The 15,373-nt window shown below is 40.3% G+C and overlaps 1 protein-coding gene across 13 annotated transcripts in view; it reads left to right on the plus strand.

Moving 5' to 3' along the window:
• Positions 1-10,977: 10,977 nt before the first annotated feature.
• Positions 10,978-15,373, plus strand: part of nlgn3a (neuroligin 3a) — a 107,483-nt gene continuing 103,087 nt past the window's right edge. For 5 of the 13 annotated variants that reach the window (XM_085369968.1, XM_085369972.1, XM_085369974.1 and 2 more), the window contains exon 1: positions 10,978-11,449. In XM_085369968.1, the coding sequence (XP_085226094.1) occupies positions 10,978-11,449 (472 nt within the window). Of the gene's footprint in view, positions 11,463-12,511; positions 12,572-12,860; positions 12,866-15,373 lie in introns of all 13 variants that reach the window. The other 8 variants (XM_085369959.1, XM_085369981.1, XM_085369952.1 and 5 more) reach the window with 5 other exon arrangements.

Here is a 15,373-nt window from a genome sequence, read left to right on the forward strand (position 1 = left end):
AACAAGTAAAATAACAAAGGATGCATTACCTAATAGAGTTGGCAGAAATGCAGAGTTCAGGGTAGTCTGATAAAGCTGGGTTACAGTACTTTTAATCAATCACTAAGAACACGAGCCAATTTAGGAAGGAGCCTGACATTCAAGCTAGGCTTTCAGACAGGATTAGAAATAGTGAATAGAGAGTAAACATATCTGCCAGGGCTAGCTGAAAGGACTGCTGTCAGGGGACAGTGTTCCCTCCTCCACGTGTGATATTGATGTCTCCTTCATCCGCACCCACCCCCAACTCCTCCAGCCAACCCTAACCTCCCTGTTTCTAAATAATAGTAACAGTAACAGTCTCATTTACCAGCTTTGCTCCAGAGATATTTTTTTCCAGTGAATTAAGATCAGTGTTAGCAACAAGACAAAGATGGTTGCCTCCGTTGTTTATGCTATCCCTTCAAGAAAAGGCACTGTCATTTAAAATGTCCCTCTGAGCTCATCATCACGTGGAGTCTCCAGACAGACTAATAATATCAAGAATATCAGGGTGAGCATGCAATGAACAGAGAAATACAGCTGCTTTTCTAAAAGACAACTGGGAGAGACACTGGTGGGAAAACAATAATAATCCAGAGCGCCTTTTAAATGTTTACCATACATTTTTGGATGCTGGAGGTTTCTGTTGACTTTTAAGTTTTATGAATTAAAATTTGATATAAAATGATTTTGATGTTGAGTTTTATGGAAGAGAAATTAGAACACTTACTGTACCTTAAAGTCCAGCATTGGCCTGTGGGCGTCAATGGGAGAAGCAGCCAGCGGCTGTGACGGTGCTGGATAAAGGGGATGCTTTAGCTATGGCAGCTGTCTGTCCACATCTCCTCTAAACTCACCCGGCTTTAGCTATAATTAAACCTATAATGCGAGGAATGACGATGTAAATGCCCAAACCATATTTACATGTAAAAAAGCAGATTATTACTGGATTTAAGATAATGCCATCAGGAATTTTTGTTTCTGATGTTTTGTGGGTTTTCGTCTTTCATCTGTATTCAGGCTGTCTCGACGCTAAGTACATCACACCTTCTTTTGATCTTTTTTAGATTGGAAAGCATTGAAGGGAATACCAGCTTCTGAAATGTCAAAGATTTTATGTTAAATAGTTCTTCTTAATATTAAAGTACTATTAATTTCTTAAACGCCTCCTGATAGAGGCCATGTAGAGCAGTATTAGTCAGTTTGGTCTTTGTTTATGCTGAAGATGAAGGTCATCCCCTCATTAGAGCAGCAGCATCTTTTTTGATGTTGTGATATACATAGTAATCAAGTGTGGCTCACCTTGCTGTTTACTGTTGACCTTTAGTTAAAAGCACATCACTGTCGGGTTGTTTCAAAACTTAATTATGCTCCCATAAAACTCCTGGCATCATGTGCAGACCTCATTTAATCTTCTGTCATTAGGCTAAAGTAACCCTGCGGTCCCTCTGTAAATAGGACCCCCCCTCCACCACCATGTTCTCAGATCCATTATTTTTTTAGTAGTGTGGGTATATGTGCTTTGGGTTTTGCCATATCAAACACACTTGTGTACATCTCTGCTTCCAGCTTTGTATTCAGAAATTCTGCTTGTCACACAACAATACACTCTGGCGCCTCTCACTTCTCTGCAACTACCAGACATTTGCATGTCAATAACATCATTCTACCACTGTGCTTTTGGCATCTGCGAAATACTCTGCAAGGAAGCCAAGTAGTCGCAGTGTTTGAAAGGAAACATCACAATAATGTGTCGTGTGTTGCCGCTTTCATTAACATGTTATTTTCTCAAAATTCACCTTGGTTTAATTGTTCATCAATCACAATTAAGGACTCTCAGGCGTATGATTTAGGGCCGCTTAAGAAGAACAGCTAACATTTAAGTACATGTCTCCAGGGAGAAGGTGAAGCTATTTCTAAGCTGCTCTATATGCTGCAGTGGAGTCCCGTTCCAGCAACAGCACGCTTGTAGAGACTCTGATGCTTTCAGATCAAAACATTTAAATTGCCGTAATTTATGTTCTCGAAGTAAGTCTTGAGTCGGACATCATATTTTACCTGAATGTGGAATATTGCTGTTTCCAAATTACCGCTGCAAATGTTAAGGTACTTAAGGCATTATTAGCTCATTAATTTAACAAGTAGCATCTGGGTCATGTCTCTGCTTCCTATATGTATAATTCTGTAAGTCGTTCGCACCGAATGATAAAGCTGATCTTTGGATTCTCAGTCAGAGCCGCGGCCTACTTACCTTAAATTACTGCTCTTATTTAGCTCATTAGGCCACGGAGAGATTCATTTTCCCAGCATACTTACAGTATATGTTCATGCAGATGCACAAAGCCACAGTGGTGCCCCAGAGGCCTTCTTCATCTTCGTCTTTTTTTGCAAAAAAAATTAATGAATTTCACATTCTTTTGGACAAGATGATCTGAATTTTTAATCTCCGTCTTGAGAAAACATAATTCAAAATGCAGTGGATGAAAGTGGTGAATTACATGCACTCAGCACAGGACTCCACTGCTTTTCTGAAATTTTTTTTTATTTTTTTTGGGGGGGGGGATCAGCTCTTCAAAGCACTGTGGCATTATATGGTTTGCAATGTTCCTGTGTTCTTTTGTTTTTTGCTTGTTATTATTTTTTATTGGAAGATGGTGGGTGTTTGGGGCATTTGGAAGAATTTCTTTTGTCTGCTCCTACTGGGAGATATCTACTAATGATTCCTATGTCAAATGTGTATTTTATGCAGTTTGTTACTTTGTTATTAAAACTGTTCTTCTTCTTTAGCCAGTCTTTTGTTTTTTTTTTTAAAGCACTCCTCAGTCTGAGTTCATTTTAATGCGTATTATTATTTGATACTGGCACTGCAAATGGTTTTTTGTAGGGCAACGAAGGAATGGTTGCTTTAACCCAGAGTAGAAGAGTCAATACTGGCCATAGGAGCTGATCCATCTAAGATTCTATAATGTGGTGCCAATGAACTAGGAACCTTGATTGCGAGAGATCAACTCTCTGTTGTAATTACCAGCCAGACCTCAATTAACTCAAAGCAAACCCTCAGTTCAAGTCTATATGTTTGTTAAGTGTTAATAGCTGCTTTAAGAAAAATGTTTCCCCACTCCCATCCACTTAGGCCAGTCTGATAAATGTGCAGAGTACTGCATATTGTTAGATGCATTACTTAAAATGACATACTTTAAGTATTCAATACAGAGTTTAAATTGGAAATAAGCCATTTATCCCCACCAATATCCCCATTAATCTCTATAACTATAATCAATCAGTGCAAATTTAAGCGTTTTCTTCTCAGGCACTAACTGCCAGGGAACTCCAGGACAAGCAGCATTTAGCCAAAAGAGTGCAGCAAAAGTAATACACAGCAGTTCACATTTGAAGCAATGGTCATAAACTTACACTTGCTTTATATACGTAGTGCCATGCCGGTACTGTTCAGGTTCCTTGCTCTTGCCTGAATTTTATTAGGAAAGAATCCCAGAAGGCTAAAAATCCATCCTCTTTTCCACTGTAAGCCAGAAATTGATGTTTGTGCTGCCATGTTATACGTGCTGTCCTCACAGTGGAGGAGATGAAGGAAGCTGTTTGAAATATCTGCTGAATTCTCCTTGGTATGCTCGAGTGGTTCCTCATGCGTTAAAGCAAGCCCAATCACATGAGTTTTCCACTTCACAGATGTAAGATGATTTGACCAACTACAGAAAACAAAACATTCAGAAAAATGTTCGTTGTAGTAAATTGGACATCCCATGGTTGCATTTCTAATGCACTGATTTACTTAGTCAAGTAGCTAAATGACTACCCACCAACCACCTAAATGAGTGATTACATTGTTTTCTACACCAAAATTATAAACACTCAACAGGCATTTTGCGATGTTCCCCTTTTCAGGTGCTCAGTGAAACAAAATCAGCCAATCAGAGGCAACTCAGTGCATTTAGGCGTATAGATATGATCAAGACAAAATCCTAAAGTTCAAACTGAGCATCAGAGTCAGGAAGAAAGGTGATTAAAGTTACTTTGAATGTGACTGTTCGTGCCAGCAGTAGATCAGCAGCTGCTAATGAGAATATGTTATGTTGTGTGATCAGCAGATCTACTGGGATTTTCCCACACAACTATCTCTAGGATTTACAGAGATTAGTAAAAAAAAGAAAGAAAAGAATATCCTGTTTTCAGAGCGAAAATGTCTTCTTGATGCCAGAGGTCAGAGGAGAATGGCCAGAGTGCATCAAGCTAGGAAGCTTGGTCTCAAAGCAGTTGGACTACAGCAGCAGAAGAGCACATTAGGTACTACACCAGTAAGCTAAGAACAGGAAACCGAGGCTACCATTGCCACAGGCCTCATAAAAGTTGGGCAAAAGAAAACTGGAAAGCATCCCCCAATAAGTCACGATTTCTGCTGCAACATTTGGATGGTAGTGTGAGAATTTGGCATCCATCCTTGTATCAACAGCTTAGGCTGTGATATGATGGTATGGTGGTGGTGGTATAACGGTATTGGGATATTTTCTTGGTAACACTTTTGACCAATTAATACCAAGTGAATATCATTTAAACACCACAGCATACCTGAGTATTTTTGCTAATGATGTCCATCCCTTCATGTCCCCTGTGATCACATCTTCTAATGACTGCTTTTGGAAGCATAAAGCTCCATGTCACAAACCCCCAAACAACCGCAGACTGGCTTCCTGAAGATGACAATGAATTCGTTGTACTCAGCTGTTATCAGATCTTAAAACCTTTGCGAGGTGGTGGAATGGGAGACTGGTATCATGAATGTGCACCCAGCAAATCTGCAGCAAGTCTGTGACTCGTTCATATCAATAGGGTCTAAAAATTCTGAGAAATGTTTCCAGAACTTAGGTTAAATCTATGTTATAATGAATTAAGGTTGTTCTGAAGGCAAAAGGAGATCTGAATGAGTGAGATGTGCCTTGCTAGTAAAAGGGATAGTGACGAGTATAATATGTGTTTTTAGAATAATGATAAGCATTTAAGTGTATGTTGCATATTGCTAATGAGAATATGTTATGGTGTGTGACTTTGCCTGCAACAAAGGCATCTTCAACTTATAAGATCAACCTTAATACGTAATTACACAGTTATGCAGTGAAGAGTGAAAAGCATTATATAAACAAAATCACAGGATTTTAATTATTATTGTTACGGTCAAAGACTTAACTGAGGCCACCTTCATCTTCTGCTCTTTGGTAAGCAATGCTATGAAACTGTGTTGGCAGGGTGATGGAAACTGCACACAAAAGACTTTGTCAAGAGAACAGATCTCTCCCTGCAATCGGCATCTGTGGGAGCTTGGATAATGAGTATGCCATGTGTAAAGTCTTAATGTGTTTACATACAGCTAGATTAGAGACGGACCCAATACTTGCCCCTGCGGTTTCTCAACGAATCCCTGTGGGCTTCTTGAGTGATTAGCTACTTTAAGATTTTTCAGTAGGAGTGTCTTGTGGGACTCTGTAGGGGATCAATAGGAGTTGGGATGATGAACTGTTTGGGAAAGTTACGTATATATCATTTTTTTTTAAATGTAAACTCCTCCGTCCTTTCCCATCTAATTGAGATGGTTAGCTCTGATTAATATTCCTGTACCCCCACATATTGTTTCCCACATCATATTACTTACTAAACTGTATCTGACACTCAGAGGCATACACACACACACACACACACATTCAAGTGAAAGAGAGAGAGGGAATATAGATGTAAGAATGGGCTCTCTGCCTCGACTCGCAGCTTTAAAACTTCTAGATCAAATCTGTCCCTATCATTTAAGTCTCGAAGAGCAAACAGTTGTTTCAAGCACCGTCAGCAGTTAACAGAATGGCCATTATTTATTTGCTGTGCAGCCGCAGAATTCATCTCAACACATGCTCACCTGGAATCTGTCTTTATTTGGCTTGCCAAGCCGATCTTCCTGCGTTACTTTGGCTGCTCGGCTGGTAATGATAGTCATGGACACCTTTATCCAGCACTTAGGAGAAGGGGTGGAGACGCACAGCTTAGCAGGTGGCCACAGCCGCACCATTGTCGTCTCCCATTTGCTTCTTTAAAAATATGTCAGCATCACCGCGGTGATTAGCAGTCAGTATGTGCCGCATTTTTGTCCTTGATTTAGTGCCAAATCTCCTAAGTAATAATGACTGCACAACTCTGTGTCTGACGAAAAAAGGAAGAGAAGGGAAGAGTGGCCCCTTATTGCTCACTACACTGGTTCCCAGCAGGAGCCTTATGATGCCGCAGTTTGGTTTTGACATTTTGTGAATGTTGTTTCTGAAACATGCCAATCTCATTGATTTAATATGGCATGCTATTTTTGTCGAGCCCAGGAGCTTATGTAAAGAGTGTGTCTGTGAGCTAACACATGCACAGTGCATACATTCATCACTGATTTTGGTGTGTAAAGATCCCTTGCATATTTGAAACAAACATGTGTAAGCAGACCATTTAGAGAGATATGTATTTTCCACAGTATTGAAAACAAAGAGACCAGAGAGTAATCCTGTCATAAAAAGAGCTTGTCTGAAAAAGTGGCCTTAGCATCTTTTGGTAGCACAAATCAAAGGTGAAGACAATTTTAACAAGTTCAAGCTAAAGTTACCACCTGGATACTTTGGTCTGCTTTCCATTATATTGACTGTTCCTTAAAAGAACAAGAGTTTTGTCTATAAAATAGGATTAGCTCATTCAGTATAATGATTTAAATGTCCGCTCATTATTTATTTACTTATTTTGCCCATCCTTTCGTGACAATGCCAAGGTATTACAATGATTTACATAATTATCCAGGTAGCACACAACATTGCTGTTCGTTGATAGACAAGCTCTGCCTGAGTTTTTGAAAGTTTTCCAAATGGCATAGGCTCCAGCCCCCGTGCAACCCTGAATTTGATAAGTGGCAGAGGATGGATGGATGGATGAATGGATGGATGGATGGAAAATAGTAGCACTCTGTCTTAGATTTTTGCTCCTCCCTCTGGTTGACCATGAGCATGTTATGTCACACGGGTAATCAAATGTGCAACTCAGAGAATCTGAGTTGAATTGGCTATCTTCGATTGATGCTTTAAAACACTGACCTTCAGTGGGCTGCCCTAATCATTTTTTTGCATCGCATTACATTGTCCCTCGGTTTCCATGTAACAGCGCTGCATTTGTAATCACTGATTACACCCTCTGAGGTCGGGATGGCTCACTTCATTTGAAGTTAGATGTTCCAGAAGACTAATGCAGCTTTTGTTAATGCTTTTGTTGCAGACTAGTTACTATAATAACAGAGTGTGGCGAGTCAGATGCCCCATCTACTCAGAACTCTTATTGGTTCCTTTTTTATCAGAGTCCATTCAGCCTCTCTCTAAGGGATGTCGGAGCGTAGGAGTACATTTGGCTCAGACTTTTATTGCGATGCAGAAATCTCTCTGCTGTAGGAGAACAAAGGGTCTTCTACAGTAAGTGTGCACGGCTCTGGACTCAGACCAATATAAAGAGAAATAAAATGTGTTTTTTTTTTCTCTTCTATACATGAGATCTGTACTCACATGATGCACCAGTGTGGCCATTTTGAATAATGCTAAATATGATTTGGACTGCCAGAAATTTCGCATGTCCCATTAATCAGTCACTGGAGAATTGGGGAGGAGGGTGTTTAATGGCATGTACTTGGTGGAGTGCCGTCTTGCATTAAGGGCTAATAACCTGACTTAGAGTCAGCACAGCACCTACCTACCCATCCTCCCCCCCTCCTTCCGCCTCCATCACTCCAGCTGTATTTATTACGGGCTGCAAGGCCACAGTGATGAGACGATCAATATTTCTGGGATGATGAGGGAGAACTCATGCAATCGCTCTCTCTCTCTGTTTCTCCCTTGGCAGTGCTTCAGCAGGTAGAGAGATCAAAGCGGAGGACCTCTGAGATGCTGTTGGAGAAGAGACTGATGAAGTCCTCTGTGCTGTGTGTCCTCTAAACACACACACTCCATCACAGTGTCCTATGTCCTTGCTATGTCCTGATTAAAAAGTTTGACCTGATGTATTTTATCTTGACTAGAATTAGTCCCATCACTCCTATTCTCAGACGGTGTGAGAAAATCCAAACAGAAAATACTTCATTTAAAATTGCAATGGAAAATTGACTATCTGTGTCTGCAAATGTGTGAATGGATGGCCTTTATGAAGCCTCCTTTGTCAAGCATTTCTGTTTTTTCAGGGAATCAATATGTGGAGCTTTTTTGTGGCATAACTTGAAATCAAACACAAATCATGTGCAATTGAAGCAGAAACTGTTTTTGAAAAACAACCTGACATATAGGCCTGGTCATTAGCTTTCTGTCATTAGAATTTAATAGTACTTAAATACTTAGCTTTAATGCAATGTATCCTGCCGTTATGAAGATTAGAATACTAGGAAAAATCTGTTTTAGAAGTAGTTTCATTGGTATTTATTTGACCTTGTGGTAATTTAAGAGTATAGTTTGTGGTGCTTTTGTTTTTTTTAAAGGATGTCGACATTTTATTGGTATTAATAGGCTGAATATGAATAAGGTGGAGTGATTGTTAGACATACAGCAAATTTATTTTAGTGTATCTCTAAAATATATATCTATATAGTAGGATTTTGCACAAGGCTGTTGTGTTAAATAGACAACAAATCACTTTTAAAAACAGGAAAAAATATCATCAGCAAGCTGCTGTGCATATTTACGGTATAATGCACTATTTTTTCTTCGGCGAACACAAGAGCAAACGTTAAGCTTAAATAATTTATTTAAGTGCTGTTATTTTGAGTTTAGTTGTGTTTAAGCTTTAATTACTGGAGATGCAGAGCATGGTTTCTTGGTCAAGAAAATAAGCCACAATGACCAAAACACTTAGCAGTTGGTTAGTTCTCGTCTTGAATATGGCAGCATTCCCATAACGGTGCGGTGTAAAGAGCGGAGGGAGTGTAGCGAAGGTGATTTCTTGTCTTAGTTCAAGTACATGTTATTAGATTTTACAGTAATAAACTTTTCTGTATGGTTGCAAGCAAGCTATCAAAACTATAATGTTAGACTTGTATTGTACTGTGATTTTTCTATTCTTTTACAGTTATAAGCTGTTGATATAGAAAACAATAACTGCAAAATAGCAGTTCAAATTTGATCGCTGTAGCTGCTGGTGCTTTGCTGTTAGTTAATGGGGAAATTTGTAGTTTTTATTTATCATGCTTTTGCAGGTTAGTTCTTATAGTGCTGTGTTTTAACAGTATCTGATTATGTTCAAGTGTTTCACATTAGCTCGGCCTTTGAATGCTGTGGAATTGGTTTATTGCAGGTCCATGTCTTGTGTAAAATTTACATAATAAACAAAATGTTTTATATAAAACACAAACACACACACACATATACATATATATACATGAGTGAAGTGAGATAGGTTTTCTGCTTCTGGTACAGGGATCCTACTGAGCAGTGACCCGACTTTGCCAGATTGGCTTTTTTTAAAGCCTTTTCCACCATCCCCCCCCCCCCCCCCCTCAGCAATGAATACCTTTTAGTCCCCACACTGGATATGGATGGGTTTTTTTCGTGTATTATCATTTAACAGGGACTCTGTGTGCCACAATCTCTGAGCAGAATTGTCCAGCACACATGTTCCATTTATCCAAGTGTTATTGAAAGTGGCCTGATTTTGAGTATTTACTAAATATGTGCATGCACGTATGCATTATGTTTTTGATCTGAAGTGAGGTTTTGCATATACAACTAAGCATATAGATTTCACCGGCAGACTGTCTGCTGATCCACAGCTGCGGCGGATGGTAATAGCTGCCTAGCGATAACAGCACCTCCAGAAACGTCAGGATTGGTTTCTCTCAGCGGTTAGGTGCCCTCCAACGGCTGCTGATACATTATAAATCATTTACACAGTCATTTTGGAATGCAATATCCTCCTCTAAATGCTGGCTTTTCTTCTCCATTGTTATTAGAGCAAACTCTGCAGTAGGCACACAAGGTTGAGAGGGACCCTAAGCCACAGAAATTGAAAATTGATCAAGCAGCGTGGGAAGGTGTTGTTACTGGTTCACCCTGGTACTGTTGATTAGCATTTGCAGCGCTGTCACTGGAGGGACCTGCTGCCTGTAGCGAACATCCTCCCCTCCCCCCTTTTGTGTTCATCCCAAAAAGTGATCTCTTGAATAAGCAAACAATGAGAATGACATTTAATTTATACCTTGTGCATAACTACTCCAAAGGGCTACGCAGTGAAAAGGCTGCCAACATTAAAAATGACATGAAATTTTTAGCGTGTTATTATGCGTGTGTGACTCCCACTGCTAGTTTTACCACTGCCTTTTGTCTAAATATTAACCGTTAATATAAACGTCAGACTGTAAAGTAGAGAATAATTACCTAATGACAGCTGATGGCTTTCACACTTCAATTGTCCTGTTAGCATTATTTGGTACATCTTGACAAGTTACCCAACACTTAATTGCAATATCCAAGTCAAAGACAGGTTCTTGATTATATGGATTGATGATTGCACTAAGAGCTCTGTCATGTTTATGTGAGCTTTTTTTATGTCATGACTAAAAAATAAAAAAGGACTCAAAAAGTGGATAAAAATGACTGATTGAAAATGGGAGCAAACAGGTGGATTTTCAAGTAACTGTCATTAATTTTTCTGTCCTTTTTTTGTAGCACTGGTTAGAAGATCCGACGAGCAGAGGAAGGACAGTGAATAAGGACCTCGCCACAGACAGGAACTGCGCAACTTTTGACTGTCTCATCTGTAAGCTGGTGGGCTCCAGTATCCCAGCTGATGACTGTCCCTCAGGTGCCTGCACTACTGGGCTGAGTGGGAAGCCTGTGCATTTGCTGAGGGCGGTGCCCTGGCTTGTATGTTGGTCACTTGCACTTGTACTCGCTCACAAGGACCATGTGGTTTTCTCCCGGGAGAAATCGTTTCCCCTCGCAGAACTGGCACGGTGCCTATAATTGCACCAATTTCAGCGTGTCCTTGTGGGTGTTAAGTTTTTGTTGGTGCTTTGCGGCTGTGAGTGGTCAGAACTACCACCCCACTGTGAACACACAGTATGGGAAACTCAGAGGGGTGAGGGTCCCCCTGCCTAGCGAGATTCTCGGGCCGGTCGACCAGTATCTGGGGGTTCCTTACGCTGCCTCCCCCGTGGGAGAAAAACGCTTCATGCCCCCGGAGCCTCCATCTTCCTGGTCAGGAATCAAGAACGCCACCCATTTTGCTCCTGTCTGCCCTCAAAATATACACAATGCCGTGCCAGAGATAATGATGCCGATATGGTTCACTTTCAACCTGGATATAGTTACCACATACATACAAGATCAACATGAGGATTGTCTTTACCTAAACATCTATGTTCCAACAGAGGATGGTGAGTGTGTCGAGTACACAGGAAGAAACCAAACCTCTCCTCTTCTTTCCTGTCTCTGCTTCCCACTTCCTTCTGTCTTCTTCTCTAAGATTTTGTGCCACCTTTGTTTTTTGCGCGAAGCATGAACCGTTGTTTAGCGCATGCTGTGTCCGTGTCCATCATACGACATCCCATCTTGACTAGATCTCTCATTTAGTCTTTTCATCAACTCTCCCCTTCCATGCCACTGTTAGAGGTTCCTCTTTTGATGACTAAATGACTTCTTAAATATGACTTATTGAGAAAAATAAATAAAGAAAAACGAAATCTAATCAGACATGAAACAGATTGGAAATACTCGGTGCACCTTCCTACCCTCACCGTCTTGATTGTTCTGGGGATATTAGCAATTAGTAGCCTGCCTCATAAGTGAATGATCTTCTGTAGGGTTGGTGAAATATTCTGTCTGGTACATGAGAGGCCTGTGGCATCAGCCTGACCTATGTAAGACCCTTTACTCTCCTTTCTACTTCCAGTTTGTCTTTCCACAAAGAGAAATGCAAAAGGAGACTTTGTGCAAAAAGGCAAACACAGATTGGGAATTTGTGAAGAAGTGTTTGATTTCTATATATCTCTTTTAAACAGACCCTATTCTTTATCACTTGAAGGAGAGCCACACAGGAAAATGGGCTTGAAATGTTAAGTGCTCTGAGCGTCGCACATACAACGTCAAATATCACTTAACAGATTCGGATGTGAGCTCCAATATCTTCCAAAACCTAGCCTCTCTGCCTTCCGTGTGGTCGTAATGGGTCTTAAATAGAAGTGCATGTGAATATGGGCTTCTTGTGTCCCAGGGTGCAGCAAATTCATTCCACCATTTTGGAATATTTCTGCAGCAACACCCCAGTTACTTTTTCAAAAGGTCCTCTGTTGTTCTTGTTGTTGATGAAGACCGGGAGGGTGGGAGGAGGAGGGAAAGAGGGAGAAGACGGGTTCTAACTCAGTCTGAGTTGTTGCATGTCACATGCGATCTTTTCCAGAGCTCTCTGTTATTTTGTAGTTTTTCCATTCATTTTACAGTCAAAAGAATATCCAAGGAATGTGCCAGGAAACCCAACAAGAAAATGTGTAGAAAAGGAGGTATGTAAAAAAAAAAAAAAAAGAAAAGAAAAAGAAAGAAAAAAGAAAAACATGGAACGAAAGGGAGGAATTGAAAGAGTGAAAGAGAGAGGAGAGTGATGGGTGCATCCTTCCAAATCACCACCTATCAACTCCCAAATCAAAGTGCTAATTGGGATGAACATGGGACTTGTGACTCAGATCAACCTTGACATGAGTGTGAAAGATGAGTGAGTGGCTGTGCTGTGCTGCATGCCTGTGTGAGTAAGTGTGTGTGTGTTTAGGTTGTTGTGTTGTTTAAATGTGCGAGCTAAAGTCAAGGAGTAAAACTGCAGGTCTTCAAATAAGCGGCAGAATTTTTGTTCAGCGATAGATTGTGATGTCTACTGATAACCTGTGTTTTTTTTTTTTCACAACACTGTGTGGATTGTTCATGTCTAAAGTGCATTTGTTTAAAGGTAAATACAACTGTTGATTAAATCAGAAGCATAAATGCCTTTTTAAATGAATATTATTATTATTTTAAACTATCCCTGAAATGTTAATTTGCTACTACAAGGAACTTGAGTCCCGTTTCAGACAGCACTTAAGCGGCTTATTGAAAGTATTCGTCAAGCACGACACCTGAAAGCACCCCAGCATCAGCGGTTGATTTAATTTTCTACAAAAAAAGTGTAACGCCACCTCTATCTCAAATTGATTATTCCCATTGTTCAAATAAGGGGCGGTGGGGTGTTTTACTGGCACGACAGCTTTGATCTATCCGTGTAGCAAATGGCCTCACGCGCAGCCACGGAAAAGCACATCACAATTTTATTAGCAGCGGCTAAAGCACAACCACTCTTGACAAAAGAGTGTTAATTTTCCCAGCTTTCCCTTAAGGCACCGGGGGCCCTTCCAGGTAGCCTTAAAGTTGTGATCCTGAGCATATCTCGCTGCACAGTAAAGATTCCGTTTCAGCTGGGAGACCTCTGCTGCTGATTTCCACGGAGACAGGAGACAGCTCTTGGCCTCACTCTGTGCCTCGTACATTCAGCTTTGGTAAACCAATTTTGTTCGAGACAGACTAGCCCTTCAGGCAGTTCTGCTTCTGAATTAGTCCCAGTTGTGGAATATACACAGAAATATCTATTTAATATTCCCCTTCCAGTTGGAATTTTTCAATTATCTTCCCCGTGTTTGGTAATGAGAAAATGGTTTATCATAAGTTTTATATGTTGGTTGTTCTGACATATTATTGTGCAGAGAGCTGACTGTTGTATAGTTCCTCTGTTGTTATAAACACAAAGTTCATCATTTTCAGTCTCCATGGAAACACTTTATATGAGATTCACCTTTTTTTTAAACTGCTTCCACTAATCATAGCTTTTGCTGACTCACCCAAGAAAATGGAGCATAATTCATTCTTACCAGGCACACTTTGGTTTCGGTCATAATAAAATAAATAAATAAATAAATACTTCCAACAAGGACGTTTTTTTTTTAAATTGGAATTCGAAGAGGAAACAGTTCATGAGTCATGTGAATGATAATATATATTTTTAATTGTTGTTTTTTAGTTCCTACTTTTGGTTAAATCCTCTCTGTAAAATTATAAGTAAATACACTATAACCAAGTGTATCTCTGTGCATGTACACAGATATACACACACAGGGTTTTATGTTTTTGCAGTACAGACCGGTATAATGCAGTAGAGTCATACACACTGTTCATATTCAGTACCAATAACGTCTCCACTACCAATTTTCCAATCTGTAACCGTAACTGATTTTCAGAAAGAAAAATGGTGATTCTGGATGAAATGGTTGTGTGATTGTTGCCAAGCAACAGTATGCAGTTGTGACAGGAGCTGAGTAAAAGGCATGAAGCACCTTTGCTGTAGTGGTGATGCTGATCAAGTAAGAAAAGTACAAATCCCTAATCGGATGTGATCATAATAAGATTCCTGCGTGCATGAGGTAAAGTCTTCCCATACGATGACTCAGAGAGTGTTTTGCATAGTAAAACCACAGTGAAAAAAAATAATGGTTAAATAAGAGGTTATACAATTCAGTTATAAGGGATTCATTTCCAGCAAACAATAGAGAAAGCCTATCATATGGATTCTGCGCCATTAGCGTCCTGCAGAGCATTGTGCAAGTAAAACATCTGATGCACTGATATCAAAGCTGCGGCTCATTTTCCTCCATTAAACAGAGGGAAAGCCTTTAAACCTCTCTAGCAGTGCCCTGAACAAAGATCAAAGAAAGACTCCTTAAATAAAAAAATAACATAAAGCTCAATACAGATTGCACTAGCTGTTTATTTTTTCAATACCAGCATGGTTGATTGTTAGAGAGAGCGCAGGTTTTGCAGCTAATTTTGACGGGGCTAATTCACCAGAGCGTTTCTCTTTGTTCATAAACACTCTGATGTTTGCACTGACCACAGTGTTGCTCTAGAAGAGCAAGCGAGAAAGACAGAGATGGTCTCTGCCCTCTACCACAGCACCGCACATCCAAGATGTCCGAGCAGGTAGCGTTTGAGGTCATGTGTAGGTGATCTAATGTGCAACATCAGCACCGTAGCCCACTGCTCACTCGCTCTCTCTGATGTGGCCTTACAGCACGTACCGAGAGCATGGAGCAGCGACGCTGCTGGAGACACTGGAGCCTTGGTTATATCACTCAGTCATTTTCCTGCTCTGAGTCAGAGTGAATGGAGTGAAGAGGGGGGTAATGATGTGCGGGGACACAGCTAAGCAGTATTCAGCCCCAGAGTGCTAGATTGGCTGCAGATGGGTCAATTTTGTGAGGACAAACCCGACGAGGTCAATGTTTATC

This window comes from Diplotaxodon limnothrissa, linkage group LG2 (assembly GCF_057381915.1).
Source record: "Diplotaxodon limnothrissa isolate DT_005_m linkage group LG2, D_limnothrissa_male_GT1.1, whole genome shotgun sequence".
Classification (NCBI taxonomy): Eukaryota; Metazoa; Chordata; class Actinopteri; order Cichliformes; family Cichlidae; genus Diplotaxodon; species Diplotaxodon limnothrissa.